General features: G+C 43.0%; 1 protein-coding gene across 1 annotated transcript in view; it reads left to right on the forward strand.

Annotated features, from left to right (window-relative positions):
• Positions 1–22,046, forward strand: part of ttc28 (tetratricopeptide repeat domain 28) — a 58,411-nt gene that overhangs the window by 18,345 nt on the left and 18,020 nt on the right. Inside the window, exons 3-8 of the mRNA XM_044012104.1 lie at positions 13,990–14,137; positions 15,418–15,690; positions 15,786–15,916; positions 18,731–18,952; positions 19,933–20,121; positions 20,203–20,299. Of these exons, the coding sequence (XP_043868039.1) occupies positions 13,990–14,137; positions 15,418–15,690; positions 15,786–15,916; positions 18,731–18,952; positions 19,933–20,121; positions 20,203–20,299 (1,060 nt within the window). The remainder of the gene's footprint in view (positions 1–13,989; positions 14,138–15,417; positions 15,691–15,785; positions 15,917–18,730; positions 18,953–19,932; positions 20,122–20,202; positions 20,300–22,046) is intronic.

A 22,046-nucleotide genomic window follows, 5' to 3' on the forward strand; every position in this document is an offset into this window, starting at 1 on the left:
AAGACATCCTAATTATTGAATGATTCAACACCAGCAGCATGTTTTCCTGCCGTGCTGCTGGACACTTATGACCTGAGGGGTTTGTCCTTCTGTTCTATACAGACAGCAGAGCAGAGGTGTGGCCTCCACCTCCTCTCCATCTTCTCCTCTCCCTCTGTTCTCGGGGGAAAGAGATCAATGTCAAAAGCTCCAGGATTCGTTATTGGATCAATACTTCGATCATTCCTGCTCCTAACTGTGAACCTAGATAAGAAACACACACACACACGCACACACACACACACACACACGCACACACATGCAAAGCTGAACACATCTGATAACCAAACATTCATGAGCCTCTGTGCTCTATTTCATTTGATCTAAATATAATAATAATAATAATACAATAATACGACTGCAACGATTCAGTTACTGATTTCAACTATTGTGTTTTTTTATACTCTTATAACACTGATCAACACTTTTCAATATTTTCTTACATTTTTTATAGAGAAAAAAAAAGTGTTAGTATGTGTGGGTGGAGTCGACTCATTTAAACTAACTTAATATTTCAATTACACAGAATAAATCAATCTGATTGTACTGATTTGTAATTAGATCATTAATTAAAACTGATTTTTAGGAGAGTGATCTTATATTTAATAGTCCACATTTGATAGTGCTAAATTAGAATGTCTATTTTTTTCTTTTATGTTTATTATTGGTTTAAACTTTAAAGAGCTTCTTGGGGTTTCAGGCCTGGTTTTAGAGTTAGGGTTTAGGTTAAGTTTGGGTTAGGGTTAGATATTCAGTTGTGATGGTTAAGGTTAGGGTTAGGTGAATACATCACGTCTGTCCTCAGTAAGAATGCTGTGTGAGAACGTGTGTGTGGAGACAGCAGGATGGCTGACTGATGAAGATCTGATGAAGATCTGATGAACACGTCTTTCAGTCTCTGAGGAATGGTTGCAAACATTCTGGGAATTCCAAGAATGCCAGGAAGGAATCTTACTTCATCCTTGTGTAGGACCTACTGGGGAGGTTGGAAGGATCCTCTGTACTGAGGAAAGATCCTCTCTGCTGAGGAAGGATCTTCTGTACTGAGGAAGGATCCTCTCTGCTGAGGAAGGATCCTCTGTACTGAGGAAGTATCCTCTGTACTGAGGAAGGATCCTCTCTGCTGAGGAAGGATCTTCTGTACTGAGGAAGGATCCTCTCTGCTGAGGAAGGATCCTCTGTACTGAGGAAGTATCCTCTGTACTGAGGAAGGATCCTCTCTGCTGAGGAAGGATCCTCTGTACTGAGGAAGGATCCTCAGTATAAGACATATATGGGTCATAAAGGATTTAATTTGAGTGTCATTACAGTAATAAGAAGCAGAGGTGTATGTTAATAAGCCCCGCCCTCAACTGTGATGCTGTTTGCATATCTCCAGTGTGTGATTACCTTGGTTGTAAATATGCACTTTACAGTTTTCAGGTTGGCTGCATTATTTATAGCGACTGAGGATTGTGTGTGATGTTAAGATCAGAGGAGAGTTTCACATGAACAGTCACATGCCTGCAGGACACGTATGTGTCAGTGTCATGTACACATACACATCACATGTGTATGTCACCAGTGAGATCAATTCTGTTTGAAAGCAAGAACGACTTTGAAGAGCATATTAAAAAAGCATAGAGAGATCCAGCCTTTATGTTCAGAAGTGAACCTTGAAAATGATGATCATCATGAGTTTATGGTCTGTCAGGTCTTCAGCAGAGTGTGAAATACACCATGTTAGCAGGTCTGTCCGTGGTTTCCATGGGATCTGCATGTTAGAAAGTGGACATGGGCAAACACAGGTGGGAGGGTTGCAGGTCGGAGGTTCTCCCGAGTTCTCGCGAGAGTTCGAAGTATCTCGATAATTCATTCAATGAGCAGACACGCTGTGATCACATGACCAAGCACATTAACAAGCCTGTTAACATCAATTAAGAATAAAACAGACATAAACACATTTACCTCATGAGCCGTGGACCTCGAGAGGAACTAGAGAGGACATGAACAGGTCTTTTACAGCAGCTTATACACACACACACACACACACACACACACACACACACACACAGACAGTTGACGGCACACTTATTAAAGTCGGGGTAGTTTCAGTGTTATTGAACAATAACTCCACAATAACCTTTCTGCAGTGACGTTCCCCTGTGGTCAGTGACAGCGTCAGAGCAGCGTGGCGTGTGTTTGTCATTGTTGTAAAACTTAGACCAGGATAAATAACCACACATGTGAGTGTGGGTGTGACGCAGGACGAGGCTCGTTCATTATTCATCTGATATGTTATGTTAGTCAGCTGTCGATTATTCACCCGTGTACTGTATGTACAACATGTGTCTTCACATTAAACACACACACATGCACCAATACTGTATCAACATGTGTCTTCAGATGTTCAGTTTCATTGATCCATGTCTCAGATGAGAAACTCCATGTGTCCAGTCACCGGTCAGTCAGTGTCCATTGTGTGTAAGGAGAGCCTTTCACAGAGCAACCACAGCTGCTTCATCCACACTTCATTTCTCGCTCTCTCTGTCTCTGTCTGTCTCTGTCTCGCTCTCTCTCTGTCTCTGTCTGTCTCTCTTGCTGTGCAGGACTGTTGGTGTTAGATCTCCCTGCCGTCTGTGTGTGTTTATGCAGGGTACATGATCCAGCAGGCTCTTGTCTAAGCCCGAGTGTCCCTGTCCTCTCAGCTTCCCTGATCCTCAGTAATATCCCCTCAGCTCTGGTTTCAAACAGCTCTCCATCCTCCCTCAGAGGTGTAGGGTTCTCCTCGTGCCTCCACTGCGCTCTCTCAGCGTCTGCTTTTCTGAAAAGACTTGTGTAGTGCAGCGGTTCCCAAAGACTGGGTAGGGACCCACACATGGATCACAGGAGATGTGTCTTAAGACTTAAGATTGATTCTATAAGACACATAAAATGAAGATGGATCCATTTATCAAACATATGTATCTTGTGGGAGGGGCTTGTTTACTTCTGTTGGGAGAGGGCAGTGACAACTGTGAAGACAAACATGCTATAATATGCAGTTTATACAGTGAATTGGGTCGTGATAAGTAGTGAACTTTAAAAGGTGGGTCACACTGGTGTAGTGCACACACACACACACACACACACACACACACCTCCTCACAATGTGTTGAACTGTGGTCACATTGTTGTATTGAACCGTATGAGTTTACACAAACTAAAGCTCTGTCGTTCTTCTGACGTAGTTCTTGTTTGTAATATGTTGAAAAATGATGAGAAACATCTTTTGTCTTTGTCTGGTGCTAAAGAATGTGCTTCACATTAAAATAGTCACTTTAATGTGTGAACAATACATGAATGAGTGATGGAGTGTTCGTTATACCTGCAGGTTAGAGCTGCAACTAACGATTATTTTCATAATCGATTCATCTGCCGATTATTTTCTCGATGAATCGTTTGGTCCGTAAAATATCAGAAAACCTTCAAAAATGTTGACCATGGACATGATGATGATCTCAAATGTCAAAAATGATTTCTTTGTTATCCAGAGCAAAGAAATGAAGAACATATTCACATTCAGAATCGGAAATCTTGTTTTAATCATGAAAAAAGCTTCAAACCGATCATCAAAATAGTTGTCCATTAAAAATCGATTCATCGATTAATTGTTTCAGCTTTAGTACACACACACACACAATCACACGGAGTCCTCGCAGCCGCAGGAACAGACAGACAGACAGACAGACAGACAGGTGATGCTGTGCTGTGAGATGAAAGCACCGCTCACTTGCTCGCGCTCACACGGTGTTTCCGCCGTCGTTAAACTGGATTATAACTAACTCCTGCACCAGTACAACCACCACCACCTCCTCCTCCTCCTCCTCCTCCTCCTCTAACCCACGAGACTCCCGTGGGCTGCGAGCCGCGAGCCGGCGGCGGAAGCGCTGGTGTCGGCGGTGAGATGCCGCTCGTGCCGCGTGTGCCCCCCGCTCAGCTGCGCACGAGCTGCGCACGGGCTGCGGCTGCTGTTGTGACACTTTGATGTTTCTCACATCTGCTTCACAAACATGATGAAATGGCAGCCCCGGAAGAAGGTGAGTGAGTGAATTCAACTCGACTCGAGCTCCCTAAGTTGAACGGAATATGTTTGGCTGATGCTTGAGTGAATGAATGAATGAATGAATGAATGACCGAGTGGCTCCGTTCGTAATCTACAGTGCTGTTTAAACGCGCTCACTGACGGCAGCCGCGAGTACTTTATGAAGAAGAATAATCCCTCTAATAACCTGAATTTCAGACACAGTGTGGGATTATTCAACACTGAACAGTGTCTCTCTTGTTGTGTTAACAGTGACAGTAACAGTAACAGTGACAGTAACAGTGACGTTTGCCAGTGACAGTAACAGTGACGGTGACAGTGACAGTAACAGTGACAGAAACAGTGACACAGTGGTAACAGTGACAGTAACAGTGACTAGTGACAGTAACAGTGACAGTGACAGACAGTAACAGTAACAGTGACAGTGACAGTGACAGTGACGACACGGTAACAGTGACAGTGACAGTAACAGTGACGTAACAGTGACGGTGACGGTAACAGTAACAGTAACAGTAACAGTGACAGTGACAGTAACAGTAACAGTGACAGTGACAGTGACAGTAACAGTGACGGTAACGGTGACAGTGACAGTAACAGTAACAGTGACAGTGACAGTAACCGTGACAGTGACAGTGACAGTGATGGTGACAGTGATAACAGTAACATTAACAGTGACAGTAACAGTGACGGTAACAGTGACAGTGAGTGACAGTGATGGTGACGGTAACAGTGACAGTGATGGTAAACGGTGACAGTGACAGTGACAGACAGTGAGGGACAGTGACAGTGACAGTAACAGTGACAGTAACAGTGACAGTAATAGTATCAGTGACAGTAACCGTAACAGTGACGGTAACAGTGACAGTAACAGTGACAGTGACAGTGATGGTGACGGTGACAGTGACGGTAACAGTGACAGTAACAGTGACAGTAACAGTGACGACACTGTGCTGCAGTGTTTAGTGGTATGGAGGGAAAACGCGGAGGATTTGCTTTGAATGAAAACGAGTTTTTAACTTCCATTGCCGGCACAAGATCCCTGGAAGTTGGGACGTTGCTGAATAATTAGAGATTTTCTTGTTTATGCTTCAAAGCCTGTATTTTGTTGCACTTTATGTCCCACAGACAATGTTTGTCAACTACTCGCTAAAAATAACAATAATGCAATTCTATCTATGAGGAATAAAACAAATCATACATATGCCTCATGTTTCACTTCAGTCTTTATAATTCCACACAAGTCTAGACAGCACTAAAACTTTTTCAAACAGCAGGCGATTTATTATAAGTTACACATTTGAATCAACAAAAACGCATCAATAATCTTTGCATTTTAACAAAGATAGTATTACATGCCGACGTCAAGAACTAAGATGACTAATAATCAGAAACAAGTAGACCTGTTCATAATGTTAAATAACATACAACAACTGGAAGCAGACATAAGAGGCTGACTGTACTCTGATTGTACTTATTTTTCTGTCCATTCGCTCTAGAAGTGACAATTTTCAAACGTAGCTTTAACTGTTTTATGTTAATGTCAGAGAATTTTGTACGTATCTGATCTTTTTTCAGTGCTTTATCATCTTTATAATAACAGAAAGACTTAAAGGTCCAAAGGTCTTAGTTTCACAAACTTCTCCACACAATAACTACGTCAGACGTCTGATGCTTTTATAAGATGTATCATTTGAACTCAAACCATCCCATTTGAATATAATCTGAATTTCAGATTAAAAGTGACAACCCATCTCGCTCTAGTTCCCTTTCCACCTGCCTCAGGATCCCTGATCCTCACAGGGTGATGAAAGTGTCTGAAAGTGGAGCAGCAGTGTTTGGAATGAGATATTTCTACAGTACACGCTCATGTACAATATATTCACTGCACTACACCACTGTAGTATAGTATAATAGTATAATAGTATTCATTATGTAGTGTAGTCATTTCATATTTTCAATAGAGTTAGTTCTGCATTTGACTTCATTTGGTTTATTGTGTGTTTGCATGTGTGTGTGTTTACATGTTTGTGTGTTTGCTTGTTTGTGTGCGTGTTTGTGTGTTCATCCAATTTACACCAAAACAATACAATTGACAGCTTTTTATAAAGAGAGCAAATGAATATGGAGCAGAATGAATTGATCCGGCCCTCAACAATATTTAATGTTTCTCATGTGGCCCCTCAGTGACCCCTGTGCTGAAGCATTATGTTATACTGTTGTTGTGCGCTTTTATTTTGAAGGCCGAAAATGAAGACAAACAACTGTTGCCACGCTTTTATTTTCCTACAGAAAGAGTGAATGACAAGATGAGCTTCACTGTATTACTTTGAATCAATATGGTATTTAATGCCATAAAATCAATATTCCACCAGCCAGTGCCTGCACGCACACACACACACGCGCACGCGCACACACACGCACACACACACACACACACACACACACACACGGAGCACTTTTAGACATACATACACACACACACACACACGCACACACACACACACACACGGAGCACTTTTAGACATACATACACAGTGTTCTTGCACAGGCTGGTGCTTCTGGGTCATGTTATCTGCACACTGAAATAAAATAAAAAATCAGAAGAAGGAAAGAGAATAGAACTACAAAGGAATGATGAAATGAAATGTGAAGAGGAATATTCAGAAATCGTTCGTGTGAGGTACTTGAGGATGTCTGCAGTCTGTGAATGAGTCGAGCAACACCAGACTTTAGACTGTCGCAGGAAACAGATTCATTTAATATGAAAAGTAATGGCAGTGTTCTTTTACTTTGAAGATACAACAATATAGCATTTATATGTCATTCTTGATGTAACATGAATTATCACTCTATTTCCATCCCATCTATCTGTTTTTTCTCTGCATATGTGTTGAAAGCAGAAGTTTGTCATTGCCTCTATCACACTTTCAAATACCCTGGAGGGTAATGTTTGCCCACATTTGTTCTCATTAGCACCTGATTTATGACTCGTTGTCCCTCCTCGACCTATATACTCTCACTCCATCACAGAGAGTTTAAGGAACAACAACCACAACATTAGTACAGCTGCACGTACCCGTATTATTCTCTCACATCATCAAGAATTAGGATTATCAAGGATTATCAAGGTCACATGACAGTTCCTCTCACTTCTATGGAACGTTTTAAGGTTTTCTGAATCCCAACTCTACTTTGTTCCAGTGTCACTGCTGTCGCAGATGTTTACAAGAGCAGAAATAAAACTTGTTGTTACTGTGGACCATAATAATCAGCTGTTCTCGGGCCCTCTCTCTCAGCTCAGGGGCCCCAGGCGTGTATTTCCTGACCTGTCAGTAACCATCGTGTAACTTCATCTCAGAAGCTAATGTTGCTGTTTAGTTTTGAAGTCACTATAAATCAGTGAGCGGAGAGGAGACGTGTTTGCTGTTAATAATTCATATTAAAAAGCACTGATTAACAGAAAACTCAAGTTTCCCAAAGTGAGCCTCTCCTCCTCCACAGTTGTGTGTGTTTGTGTGTGCGTATCCACGTATCTTCATATACACGCACACACCGTGTTTCTTCTGCCAAATTGAATCCTAATTGACAGATAATAGGCGTAACATGACAATTCATACAGAAGCAGCTCGTGTAAATAGGCCAGTGCTTCCTGTTCAGCCTGAAGCATTAAAGGAGGGAGCAGAGCACATGAGAACATGGAGGAACAGGAACGTTAGGGTGTGAGACCTGTGCCATTCATCATCATTGTCTGTGACAGTAGCAGCAGAGTGTCCACATGCACAGCTATACCTGAGTGATCAGCTGTTTTTACAAGAACACAATGGAAACACAGCTCCTCTTCCTCCTCTTCCTCCTCAGTGTATGTAACTTTCCTCTCTTCCCTGCCCCTCATTGTTGTTTGTGGCAAATTGATTAATGGTTATAATTAGATGAGTAAATTGTCAGCTATGGCTCACTACTCATGTATATATATGATATATGATGTGTATATATATATATATATATATATATATATATATATATATATATATATACATACACATATATATCTATCTCCATGTTGTTTGGAGCACTTGTGACATTTCCCTCCAGTCGTAAAAGTTACAGTATGTATGACATGATGTCCAAACATCACCATCATGTCTCTGCACAGGTACCGGTCTTAACCACTGAGCTCCCGCGTCGTTGTTATCCTACACGCTCTCTGCCGCTTTGGTTCGGTTGTTGTGAGGTTGTTGTGAGGGGTGGAGTGGCTCCGTGGTTAAGACTGGTACCCTATGTGCGAAAAACATCATAGTCGCAATGGTCGCAAGTTCGATTCCACCCCTCGCTGATTGTACTCAATTCCATTGTAAGTCGCTTTGGATAAAAGCGTCTGCTAAATGACATGTAATGTAATGTAATGTTGTTCAATACAAACTGTCTTCAAAGTTGCTCCGTTTTGAACGTTTGATTTGAACTATTTATAGCACAAACCCACTTGAGTGCAGACTGTAAGTTTCTTGAGGCAAAAATGAATCCAAAGATCCACAAACTAGTAACTAAGTACGAGTAAACACGGTCAGACAAACCGATCACATCGCCCACGCTACTGCTGAGTGGCCCCCAGGTCATCTGTGAAGAACAGGGGCCTCTTTCTGAGAGTTTGACTTGATTTTGGAAATAATAACCTAAATTGTATTTTTATGTTAGTTTTATTTTATTCTTAAAAATAAAGGTTTAACCTACATTTTACACAGACTGAACTGAAGCCCAAGCCTTTCATTTTTCTATTTCACCACTGTGACCTGGTCTATCACGTGTACAGCTCTGTCGCTCCCTTCTCTTCCAGCAGGTGTACTCGCTCCCTTGAGGTCAAAGGTCAGATAGGCAATCAAGCGATGCCTCGACCCGACGCACAAGCACGAGCTCACAGCCGGTTGACTGACAGACTGCTGTACTGTAGTTAACAGGAGGTCACTCTTCTTCTCCAGACTTATATTCTCTCTTGTGCAGCAGAGTGTGTGTGTGTGTGTGCGTGTGTGTGTGTGTGTGTGTGTGTGTGTGTGCGTGTGTGTGTGTGTGTGTGTGTTCCAAAGATAAGAGTATTCACTCTTGATGTGTAGATAAAGTAAAACAGGGAGAGAAGGAAAAAAAGGGATGACCTTTGCTCCCTGAGGGAATAAACGTGGTGTAGTGACGTTAACTAAGATTACTACTGTGTCTGTGCTTTCTTTTATATAAAACGTAAGTGTGTGTGTGTGTACGTCGAGGTTAAATGTGTGACCTGACGTCCACAGAGAAAAACAACACTTGTTGAGCTGGTTGTTGTCTCCGCCCACTCATGGAGGATCAGGTGTTGGAGCAGCTGCAGTGAAGTGAAGTTCTTCGACCTCCACACATCACATTTCAAAGGGATCTTCACAGTATGTGACTCACACTCAAACAGTGACACGTACAGTATGTCAGCGTCACATTTAACTCTTTAATGACCTTTAATTCATCATCGTGGCACTTTTTCAGGTGGTTTTTGCTTCTTTTACATCTTCCTCCATCAACTGTCTCTGTGTATGTGGACAGTTGCCTTCCAGTCTGTATTCCTCAGTTCAATACATCCAAATAAGTTGTTTTTATCAACCTCATCAGCTCTGTGTTTCATCTGTGTTTCCAGTTTTCTGTGCAGATGCTTGCTCAGCAGAATTATTTCACAGCTGCTCGTTCCCAGACTGTGAATAAAGCTCTGCTGGTTTAAATCCACTGAGAAAGAAAAAGCACATTAATGCTGACAAGGAAGCACTCACACAACTCACTGTTACATCACCTGCTGTGAGATAAGTGAGGTATTGACTTCACAGAATGAGACTATTGTGTCACACTAGATCTTCTACATTTGAGTGTTAAAAAATCTCATACATGAGTGTTTTTTTCCCAATTTTCAATCTCTTAAATATCCTCCGTCCATCAATTATCTTATTTATCTTATTTATCCTGCACCGCCAATCTCAGCTGACATAGGGCTATAGGCAGGACTTGCCTACGGTGTTTTGGGACTTGCTGCCATTTTGAGATTTGCCGACGTTTTGGGACTTGCTGGTGTTATGGGACTTGCCGTGTTGTGGGATTTGCCGGCGTTTTGGGATTTGCGTTTTGGGATTTGCCAACGTTTTGGGACTTGCGCTTTTGGGACTTGCTGGTGTTTTGGGACTTTCTGGCGCTTTTGGGATTTGCGACATTTTGGACTTGCGTTTGGGATTTGCTTTTTGGATTTGGTGTTTTGGGACTTGCTGGCGTTTGGGATTTGCCAATGTTTTGGGACTTGCTGGCTTTTGGGATTTGCCATTTTTGACTTGCTGGCGCTTTTGGGATTTGATTTTGACATTTGTTGATGGACTTGCTGGTTTTTTGGGACTTTCTGGCGTTTTGGGACGTTATTCCAACAAAATGCTCCTCTCAATAACAAAGGCAGAGATGTGCAATGGTTTACTCTCAACATGTAGGATACACATGCTTCTCCAGATTGTTTACTGTTGCTGTGAGGAAGATTCAAGCTGGTCTCAGGCTGCTGGATTGGTCAAGAAGCGCTCAGCCTTCCTCTCAGCCTCTTCCTCCTGTAATAAATAACTCCATCTCCCTCTTCTGCTCTAAAACTGTTGACGCAAACGGTGGAAAAATAACTTTGTCTCAGATCAAAGAAGGTTTCATTTGTGCGTTTTGAGGCAGATTCTGTGATTAGCAAAGACATCAATCTCTATTTCGTCTGCATTATGTGATCCACTCTCGCTCTCGCTCAGCTACTCTCTCCCACCACTTGTGTTGCCATCTGTTCTCGATTAATGTGAGTTACGAGCAGTAATTGAAGCATCTGTTCACACAGTGTACATCCTTTACCCTGACACACCATTATATAACACCTTTCTTTGTATATGTCTCTCTCACTCTCCTTCATCCTGTGTGCTATTATGTCTCTGTCAAACACTGAACTCATTTGCAGTAAATTGCTGGTCCAGGTGGAATTGGCTTAGTGTTGTAATGGATTGCTATGGAAATGTGTGCAAGCGTTCATGTTCCTCAGAGAATATATAATCTTTAATGGTGATCCACTGGCCATCCTGAGACTGTTCCACAGTGTTCCACACTGTTCCACACTGTTCCACACTGTTCCACACTGTTCCACAGTGCCACAAGAAGGTCTGATGTTGCATTACAATGACTCCAAAGCTGTTAAATTAGTACAATGTCACGAGTATGTTCACGAGCAGTATGTTTTGACTCATGATTGACTCAGTCCTCACGTGTCCACACTGACGCTGACAGATCAAGAACATGTCCTGTAACACTAACACATAAGATGGTAATAATGATCTCTATAGTGAGAGTCTATGCTAAAGATTTGTGCGCCTTAAAGGAACCGGAAATACATCACTTGTAAACGAGCGAGAGAACGTTTGTAGTGGTTAGTGGTTAATGGTTAGTGGTTAGTGGTTAGTGGTTAGTGGTTAATGGTTAGTGGTCTGCCCCTGGATGAGTTAGTGAATTAGAAATTCAATTTAGTAGAGTTTCAGTGCAACTAACGTGTTTAATAGAGCTCCAGACGTCATGTGACGTGTCATGTTTACTTCATGGAGAATATAAAGTGTTACTCATGCTTTTTACAAGCGTAGAAACAGCCAGATATATATATTCTAGCAGACCTGCAGTATCCTGACATCTTACTCCAGGAGGGAAACAAATGGACACAATCTGACTTTGTGACCAACAAAAGCCTGGTGCTAATGCTAACATGCTAATATGCTTATGCCACACTGTTACCGGCTCATCAACAGGGGGCACTAGAGCGCTCTCCCCATCAACAGTGTAGACAGAAGAAGAAAACTTGTGTTGAACATAAATAATTCAAAATAATGATGAAATGGAAACGACGTGTCGCTCCATCTCTCCCTCTCGCTCTTCTCTCTGCGTCTCTCTCTCACAACAACCATGATCACGTTGGATCTTTAACGATCATCCATCCGTCACTTCATCCACGTCAGCTGTTTTTTCTTCTTCTTTTCTTTTGATTCCTAAACAACGTTGTAGCTGTAGATGAAAGTCTGCAGGATCATAATAATTACACCCTGTAACCTGTGGAAAGACCTTCACCACATACTGAAGTATGTTCAGCTCTATAAACACGTGCTGTGTGTCCACCATCATCATGAGTGTGAGACACCTGCAGACCAGACAACACTGGTGAGGGACATGGAGGAGACATGAACAGCATGGATGTTTCTGTGAGACTGTCTGGACTCTCTGTCTGTCCCCCCCCATGAGCTAAGCAGGCAGCGCAGACAGACGGTGCTTCAATCGGCAGACTGTTCCTGCTGCCACATTCTGTTTGGCTATGCCATGTTGATACCACACATGCATGTGTACATCTACACACACACACACACACACACGCACACGTGCACACGGCCGTCATGCTATGATTACAATGTTTCCTCCTTGACATGATCATCATCGTCTGAGTGAAAGTTTCTGTCATCGACGCATAAGCAACAAAACAAGCGAGAATGGAACATGAGCGCTTCAATGAGAACTCCATGCATGTGTGTGTGTGTGTGCGTGCGTGTGCGTGTGTGATGGTGACAGAGCTGAGGGTTAGTGTTAAACAGACCAGACAGACAGGTGGGGAGTCCGTATGTCAGTCCAGACCGGCTGCTCTCAGCTCCAGCCTGGACCAGGGTCAGAGGTCACGCCGTCTCTTTAAAACAGAGTCACTATCACACATTTCAGCCTTTAAATCTGTTTAAAAAGGAAGAGATGTGACCAACAGTCAACAGACTATTGTTTTTTTAATATTCTATTGTTTTATGATGCTTCTTATCAACAGTGGACTGTTTAGTCTGTATCTAAGTGCACTGATCTGGTTATAAATGTAGTAAATCAATGTCTTTCTTTATGCTGCTGTGGTCTTAACCATGCTGCCCTGAAGTAATTGCCCCAGTGAGACTAATAAAGTTGAATTTGAATTTAAACCCAAAATTAACTTAACTTTAATGTCGTAGACGCTGAAAAAACAGGGTCACATTTGAATTGTTGACTTTACAGATTATGAGAGAATAATGTGCTGTAGTTCATTTTAACACACACTTCCATTAAAACACATTATTGTTGTTTATGTTGTTTTTGCTCATTGAGACCTTGCATTGGCTTCTATGGACAAATAACCATTTGTAATTAATGACCGACTTCCTGCACATTAACTCAATTATTAATAATAATTATATAATATATTTAGAAATGATTTTGTAGTATTTCATTTAATGAAATATTAACTATAGTTTCACTGCAACCTGGTTCTTGTTTTCTAAGCTTTGTAATGATGCTTTAATCAGTTCCATACTGTTCAACAACACAGATCAAGTGTATTTTCAAACAATAACATACAATATTTTTGAATGATTAAATCTTAAAAAGTGTTGTTTGATTTGTGAAAAAAAGTTACAAATGTAATTCCATACATGACAAAGAAAGAAAGAACCTGAGATAACAAAAACAAACAGAACAGAATGAGCAGGAGCTCATGTCCATGTCGCCCGCAGAGCAGTGCATTAGTTCAGAGCTTTTTGTTCTTTAGGGTTTAAAGGTCAACTGAAATCACAATTGCATCCTTACAGTAGTCGGATGTGTTCAGAAGTAAAACATTCACAACAAGACAATCAGAGACGGCCGACTTCACCCCATTCACGCAACAAGCCTCTGTCGACCTCTGTTGGTCATATCGGCAAGTGCAAGTGCAGAAACACAAACAGACAGAGTCGCTAAAACAACATAAATGAAAATGACAACAGCTCCTCTGGAGTGTTAAGACCTTCGCTTTCTCTCACTATTTCTGATCTCACATCTTCTCGTTTTTCCTCCGGCAGGCCTACTTTCGTCAGGGGGTTGCCCTTCAGTACCTCGGTCGCCATGCCGACGCCCTGGCAGCATTTGCCTCCGGCCTTGCCCAGGACCCCAAGAGTCTCCAGCTGCTGGTTGGCATGGTGGAGGCTGCCATGAAATCTCCTCTCAGAGGTGGGTAACCAGGTTCACTATTACAGGCGGGTAACCAGGTTCACTATTACAGGCGGGTAACCAGGTTCACTATTACAGGCGGGTAACCAGGTTCACTATTACAGGCGGTAACCAGGTTCACTATTGCAGGCGGGTGACCAGGTTCACTACAGGCGGTTAACCAGGTTCACTACAGGTGGGTAACCAGGTTCCTATTACAGGCGGGTAACCAGGTTCACTATTGCTACAGGCGGTAACCAGGTTCACTATTACAGGCGGGTAACCAGGTTCACTATTACAGGCGGGTAACCAGGTTCACTATTACAGGCGGGTAACCAGGTTCACTATTACAGGCAGGTTCACTATTACAGGCGGGTAACCAGGTTCACTATTGCAGGCGGGTAACCAGGTTCACTATTGCAGGCGGAAACAGTCGCATCTCAAATGAACAATAGAAGAAGTTGAAGGAGAGGAGCGTGAGTGTATGCTCAGTGTGAACTGTCAACGTACAGCCTTTTCTTTTGTTGTTTTATTCACTAACCCTCCGTAGACACAGAGTGAAGCCTGTGGTGATGCAGACCTCACAGAGGAAATGAAAGCACCTTTAATGTGTAGAAGATGAATCTACAATCAAAGTAGAAACACAAACACACAGAAGTTGACACTGCGGATTGAGCATGAAGTGAAAACATGTCTCACTTTCACTGTCCAGTGCCATGTGTGTCTTCTTAACAGTGTAGCCCCAGAGCTAACATCCACGACAAGGTATAAGTACAGATGATACTCCTGTTCCAAAGAATTGTTTAATCCCTGATCATGTGATATTACTGAAACAGAGTACAATAGTCAGCAACATTAGGTATGAGGAAAACTGACCCATTTATTGTTAACCAAAGGTTTCATCAATTTTAACCTTCAATATTGGATTTTTTGCCAAGTTAATTTCATACAGTCTATGGTTCATTTCATCAGGAGGAAAGTACCAACCGCTAATGGGGGTGTTTTCAGAGCACCCGTGTTTCACAGGTAACAGCGTGTCTTCAGAGAACACCCCCTTGTTTTCACTATTTTGGATTAGCCCCACCCACACAGGGTGAGTGACTCGACAACATGAAATAATGTTGTTTTAGCAGCTCGCCTCAGGATGAGCTAGCATGGTGCTAACGGCTAGCTCGCACTCGCTGTGCGGCTTCGTAGCCTCTGAAATCTGAATTAGCATTAGCACACACACACACACACACACACACACTGTTGTTGTGTGCCCTAATATGACGTTGTGTATATCACCTGTACACCCTCAGACACCCTGGAGCCCACCTACCAGCAGCTGCAGAAGATGAAGTTGGACAAGAGTCCCTTTGTCGTCGTGTCCGTCATTGGTCAGGAGCTGCTGACCCACGGTTTCCACGGCGCCTCTGTCGTCGTGCTGGAGGCGGGGCTGAAGATCGGCACGTGCTCCCTGAAGCTGCGTGGCTCCGTCTACTCGGCCCTGAGCGCCACCTACTGGTCTTTAGGCAACACAGAGAAGAGCATCGCCTACATGCAGCAGGACCTGGAGGTCACCAAGACTTTAGGTATGGAAGAGGATGAAACAGGACAGCAGTGAGCAGGTGAATGACACAGGTGAATATAGTGAGTGTTTGAGTGTTTGAATGTCTCTGGCCATCAGGTGACCAGTCAGGTGAGTGTCGTGCTCATGGGAACCTCGGCTCTGCACTCTTCTCCAGAGGCAGTTACAGAGAAGCACTGGCCAACCACAGGAACCAGCTGGTGCTGGCCATGAAGCTCAAGGACAGAGAGGTACTGAAGGTTTGCATGCAAATGAAAAATGATACGTGTGCTCATGCATATTCATTTGATTATGTATAGATCAGTCTCAGTTCAACTCTCTGCCCTTTTATTGTTTGCTGAAGTTACCAAGTGGAGAGAGTGATTTTAGCACATCACACACGTCGTCGTCATTGTCATCATCATTATGATTATTATCATTATCATTATCATTATCATTATCATTCATATCATATCATATCAATATCTGATCATATTCAAAGTATTTTGTAAATCCAATCCAACTTTATTTATAAAGCACTTTAAAACAACAACAACAGCTGAAACAAAGTCCTGTACAACAGAGATGAATAAGATAAATTAAATGTCAATAAAAAGACAATATCATGCTCCAAAATCATTTTTCAAACTAAAAACTCAAAAGGAACAGATAAATTCTGGGACTGAGCCCAGCTGGGAGACACAGACCCAGTCAGCACCAGTTTCACAACCAATCGACTCGGTTAATAAGAATTTGTGTTATATTAATATTATCAATCCATAATTTCCTGTAATTAATGGTGAAAATGAACCTGAAGCTTCTGTCAGATGTTTTAATGAAAGCAGTGAAAGTGTGTGTGGATGGGCGTTCATTACGCACATGCACACACTCACACACACACAGAGCTCGTGGGGACTGTGTGTGTGTTGTGAGGACACATGATCAGGACAAAGCCTGAGCTGCTGTCACTCAGTCAGTGGCTGAACGTCTCCTCCACAGGTGCGCCGCCTTGTGCCGCCTGAGACAAACCTGAGTGTGTGTGTGGTCTTCATCAGGTGTGGGTGCGTGTTTTCAGACAGCATGCTTCCACACAAAGGACTCAGTAGAAAGACTGTGCAGCTCATCGTTAGACAGAAAATGAATAAAACATCAGCTGTGGTGATCGATGAATCCTTCTAGTCATCGATCGGTAAAAGCCGAGCTCCAAACACTCACTGGATCCACTTTAGAACACCTCCAGGCCTGAAAAGTGTATGTTATTATAATATTATTTTTTCTCTTACAATGAATTCATATTTAAACCACATCAACAGTATTTAAATACTTTAAAATATAAGTTTAGATAATTCAGCCGCGTATGATGAGGATCTGATTTCCTCTTTTTAATGTTGACTGCATAGACACAATAACACATCATGTCCACTGGACACACCATGAGTGGGTTTCTTGTTGTGTTTTCCTGTGCAGGAGGGAAATCAAACAGCAGTCTGTGTCATTTATGTTAAGAACTTTGCTGTAGAGATGTGTCACGTGGAGTTTATGTGTTTACACTCATCACTTTGCTGGGAATTGGGATTTCAGTCGATGAGTGTGCACTAATGCACGTGCAGCCCGAGACATGAGGAGACCCAGGTGATCGGATGTTACTCACTAAAGGTCAGTGAGGCTGTTCTCACTCACTGTTTTTCCTCCTCATTGTCGTCTGTGTGTTAATAAAATATCATTCTCTGCAGCCCAAATAATTAAAGTAGCCTGTTTAATTTAAACGATAAAAAGATTTAATCGCCATTAATCGCATTAATGTCATAGTTAACACGTGAATAAATGTATCTATTCTAAATGTCCCTTGATTTCTTTGTGTCCCATTATTTTACAAAAAACTACAAACTTTGTAGTAACGGCCAAAAGAACGTTAATGTCACGATAAAAACATTGACGCCGTTAATAACGCGTTAGACTGACAGCACCTGGAGTAAAAATGCAGGTGCACAGAAACAGTTACTGACATCAGTAAATGTCACTTTTTCCATTCAAATGTACCAATATTAGTAAAATCAACACAAGCTTCAGCTTTCAGTTGGAAAAATCTGTCTCGAGATAAAGTGAACGAGATGAGAGGTGAGATAAGCAGGCATCCAAAAAGAGTGGAAGACTCACTGTTGAGTTCCAGCTTTCCATCACAGGAGTGTGTGTGTGTGTGTGTGTGTGTGTGTGTGTGTGTGTGTGTGTGTGTGTGTGTGTGTGTGTGTGTGTGTGTGAGACACTGAGGAAAGAACTTCATCTTCAGAGTCTCTGGCTCGTTCTCTTTCCCTCTCTGTTTGCAGTTAAAGGTCAAATTCATATTTTAATTGTGGTTCTGAATCTTCATGAATGTCTCAGACTGTTTCCTGTTGACTGAATGTCTCTGTAAGAAGCTGAGACTTGTTATTTTTAAAAACTCTGTTTAGAAACTAAGTTGCAATAAGTTCTGTAATGTTACGCTTTGTCTTAAATGATAACGTAACAGTGATTATAAGTGGGGATATTCAATACGTGCAACAGTGCAACTTTATAATAAATTAAAACTCCAAAGTTACATTAATAATATACCAACTGTCAGGTCAAAACTTTAACATTAAAAACCAAATAACGCGTCAGCAACAAATCTATTGATCACACCAAGTATGTAATGACAGAGACGTTATTATTTCAATGATGAAATAAAAACATATTGAGCACTGCCTCAAGTTTCACTTACAAACATTCAGAGACGATGAACGACGTCTGAACTCTGGAAACAAAGAAGAAATGAGGGTTTGACGTGGTGTTGCTGATCATAGCTGAAGCAGATAACTATGTGCATGTGGTAAAAGAGATTAAGATTTAATCCAGGAGTGAACACTGATCACACACTGCTCCAAAACCTATGAACCCTGGGATTAAACTACATTCATTACTCTATTACAAGTATTTTGATGATGGATGAATCGAACCCAGCTTTGGAAAACACCAACGATATTAACCAGTGTGTGTGTGTGTGTGTGTGTGTGTGTGTGTGTGTGTGTGTGTGCGGTGTGTGATTTCAGGCGGCGTCTGATGCTCTCAGTAGTCTGGGCCATGTTTACACAGCCATCGGTGACTACCCCAACGCTTTGGCCAGCCATAAACAGTGTGTGCTGTTGGCGCGACAAACCCAGTGTCAGGTCTCTGAGGCTCGGCAGCTCGGCAACATGGGCGCGGTGTACACGGCGCTGGGAGACTTCACCAACGCCGTTCAGTGTCACAAGCAGCACTTGGACATCGCAAAGGTACAGCAGCAGTTTCTCTTTGATACGCTATGTTTCTGTCAGCTGATGGAGCCTGTACTCTCATGCTGTGGTTCCATCATGGTACGGTCGGGTTTGGTACTGTATGGTATGGTATGGTTTGGAATGGTAAAGCCCTGGGTCAGACTTGCATTCCTAAGAACTGAAGGTTGGGTTGGCTGTGCCTGATAGTGTGACGTCGTACACTAGACCAGAGGAGGTCTTCTTCCTCAACACCACGATCAGGTGTTGAAGGTGGCTGTTCTACCTGCAGCAGCAGCAGCAGCAGCAGCAGCAGAGGCAGCAGCAGCAGCAGCAGCAGCAGCAGCAGCAGCAGCAGCAGCAGCAGCAGCAGCAGCAGCGGCGTCAGCAGCAGCAGAGTGAAAGCAGGCGCTGTGTTCTTACAGAGTCGCTCAGTGTTGAGTCAGCTCCATCAAACCTGGTGTCAGAGTCGTCTACAGCTCTGACTGTGATCATGTGATCAGTGATGTTGCAACGTTTTCAGTGTAACGTGAGCCTGGACCTAAGCGCGGTCTTTAAGAATGATCCTATTTTCCATGACATTATTTTTTGTCACACATATAATGAATTAATTAATGGCTACTAATCGCTTCCCCACTCACTTCTATGTCAGATATTCAACATACAAACAACAATAAGAAGAAAAGGCAATTCTTATTTTAACATTCTTTTTAAACCCATACAGTTGTTTACATTACTCTTGATTAATCTCAGCTACATATGTATAACTGTATATAGTGCAGCATTTATTATGGGATGAACAGCATTAGAAATGTGTGATGTGATCAAGTTCATCATCGCTGCACCACATTGTCGGCGTCTCCCTCGTGTTCTTCAGCACTCGGACCTCAGCTTCTGTGGCTCACACACAATATGTGACCCAATGACTGTTGATATAATAATGTTGTAAAATAGTGGAAAATGCACTGCAGACCATGATAAAGCCTGAACTGTCTTTGCAGACTCTGGAGAACCGACGTGAGGAAGCACGGGCGTACAGTAACCTGGGCAGTGCCCACCACTCTCAACGGGACTTCGACAAGGCCATAGCTTATCACAGCAGAGTGCTGGCGTTGGCCCAGGAGCTGGAGGACAAAGCCATTGAGATGAGGGCATTTGCTGGTCTGGGACACGCTGCCCGCTGCATGCAGGTCGGTATGAAGAGCTGATGAACTGTTCAGCTGAATCACGTGGAGTTGTTACTCTCAGTGAAACCAAATCCTGATCCTCAGGACCTGGAGAGGGCACTTCAGCATCACCAGCATCAGCTGGACATCGCCAAGGAGCTGCAGGACAGAGCCGCACAGGGCCGAGCCTCGTCCAACCTGGGTAAGTTCATCTGATCTTCATCTTCTGTGGATCTGTGTGACACAGAAGGACACACAGCAGGACAGAACTGAACACACTTTCTTTATTAAAGTTGCAGTGCTTAACGTTTGCTGATCTATGTCATTGTAATTCTGCCGCTGTTTGGAAATGATATATTATAATTTATAAAGCTCACACACTTATAATAGATAATAATAATAATAATAGAGCCTTTCGAGGGCTACGTGACAGAAATGTGCGTGTGCAGTTGTGGGTCAGAAAACACACTCGTACCATTCACTTGTACAACAGTCCAACACACACACAGTAAGATGTCTGTGCTGATCTACATCTGATCAGGAGCTGCCAATCATGTGAATCAATAACACGTATTAAACACTAACAGTGAGACCATTTCAAACTAGTGAGTGTGGGAGTGAAGTGTTGTTTTTGGTGGCTCTTTGTGTCTGTCTGTGCTTCCACACAAATCTAATTCCATTCTTAAAACCCTGCACTCACAGTTGAGTTGGAACAAAGTAAAAGCTTCAGAATAGTAATGACTGTAACAGGGTCACTGAGCTCCATGATGGTGTTGTTGTTGTTGTTGTTTTCTCTGTTATGTCACATTTTACACAACAATATCTCAGAGACAGAAAAAAACACAATCCCCGGCAATGAGAATGTGTCAATCACCTATTTTTAGCAGGTTCAAAAATGTCTGTATCTCAGACATGGCTTTACATGTGAGAGTGTGTTAGACTGTAATCCTTCTGTCTTCTGATGTCTGGATACAAGCACTGTATCAACCTGAGTATTGTCCTGGTCCAGCATCTCTGGTCCGATCATATGACTCTGACACAGGACTCATGTTTTATTAAGACTGTTGTTGGTTTGGTTTTCTGTGGCCGCAGTGATATTTGAGACCACATTAATCCAACCTCACTGCTGAGTGTGAGATTACAGCTGTCACCTGAGCTGGGCTTCAGCACATCTTCTCTGCAGGCTGGAGGAGAGGCCTTGGTCTGGCCTTGGTCTGGCCTTGGTCTGGCCCCCTGGTCTGGCCCTGGTCTGGCCCTGGTCTGGCCTTGGTCTGCCCTGGTCTGGCCCTCTGGTCTGGCCTTGGTCTGGCCTTGGTCTGGCCCTGGTCTGGCCTTGGTCTGGCCTTGGTCTGGCCTTGGTCTGGCCCTGGTCTGGCCTTGGTCTGTGCTGGTTCTACATCTGCCTGAGTGTATGTCAGAGATGGTTTAAAAAAACACAAAAGTTTTATTATTCACTGTGTAAAACAAGGAAAGGCTGAATGCACACACACACACGCACACACACACAGACACACACACACACAGAGTGATATTTGAGACCACATTAATCCAACCTCACTGCTGAGTGTGAGATTACAGCTGTCACCTGAGCTGGGCTTCAGCACATCTTCTCTGCAGGCTGGAGGAGAGGCCTTGGTCTGGCCTTGGTCTGGCCCTGGTCTGGCCTTGGTCTGGCCCTGGTCTGGCCGGTCTGGCCTTGGTCTGGCCTCTGGCCTAGTCTGGCCTTGGTCTGGTCTGGTCTGGCCTTGGTCTGGCCCTGGTCTGGCCTTGGTCTGGCCTTGGTCTGGCCCTGGTCTGGCCTTGGTCTGTGCTGGTTCTACATCTGCCTGAGTGTATGTCAGAGATGGTTTAAAAAAACACCCAAGTTTTATTATTCACTGTGTAAAACAAGGAAAGGCTGAATGCACAGACAGACACACACACACACAGACACACACACACACAGATAC

This window comes from Solea senegalensis, linkage group LG21 (genome assembly GCF_019176455.1).
Source record: "Solea senegalensis isolate Sse05_10M linkage group LG21, IFAPA_SoseM_1, whole genome shotgun sequence".
Taxonomy (NCBI): Eukaryota; Metazoa; Chordata; class Actinopteri; order Pleuronectiformes; family Soleidae; genus Solea; species Solea senegalensis.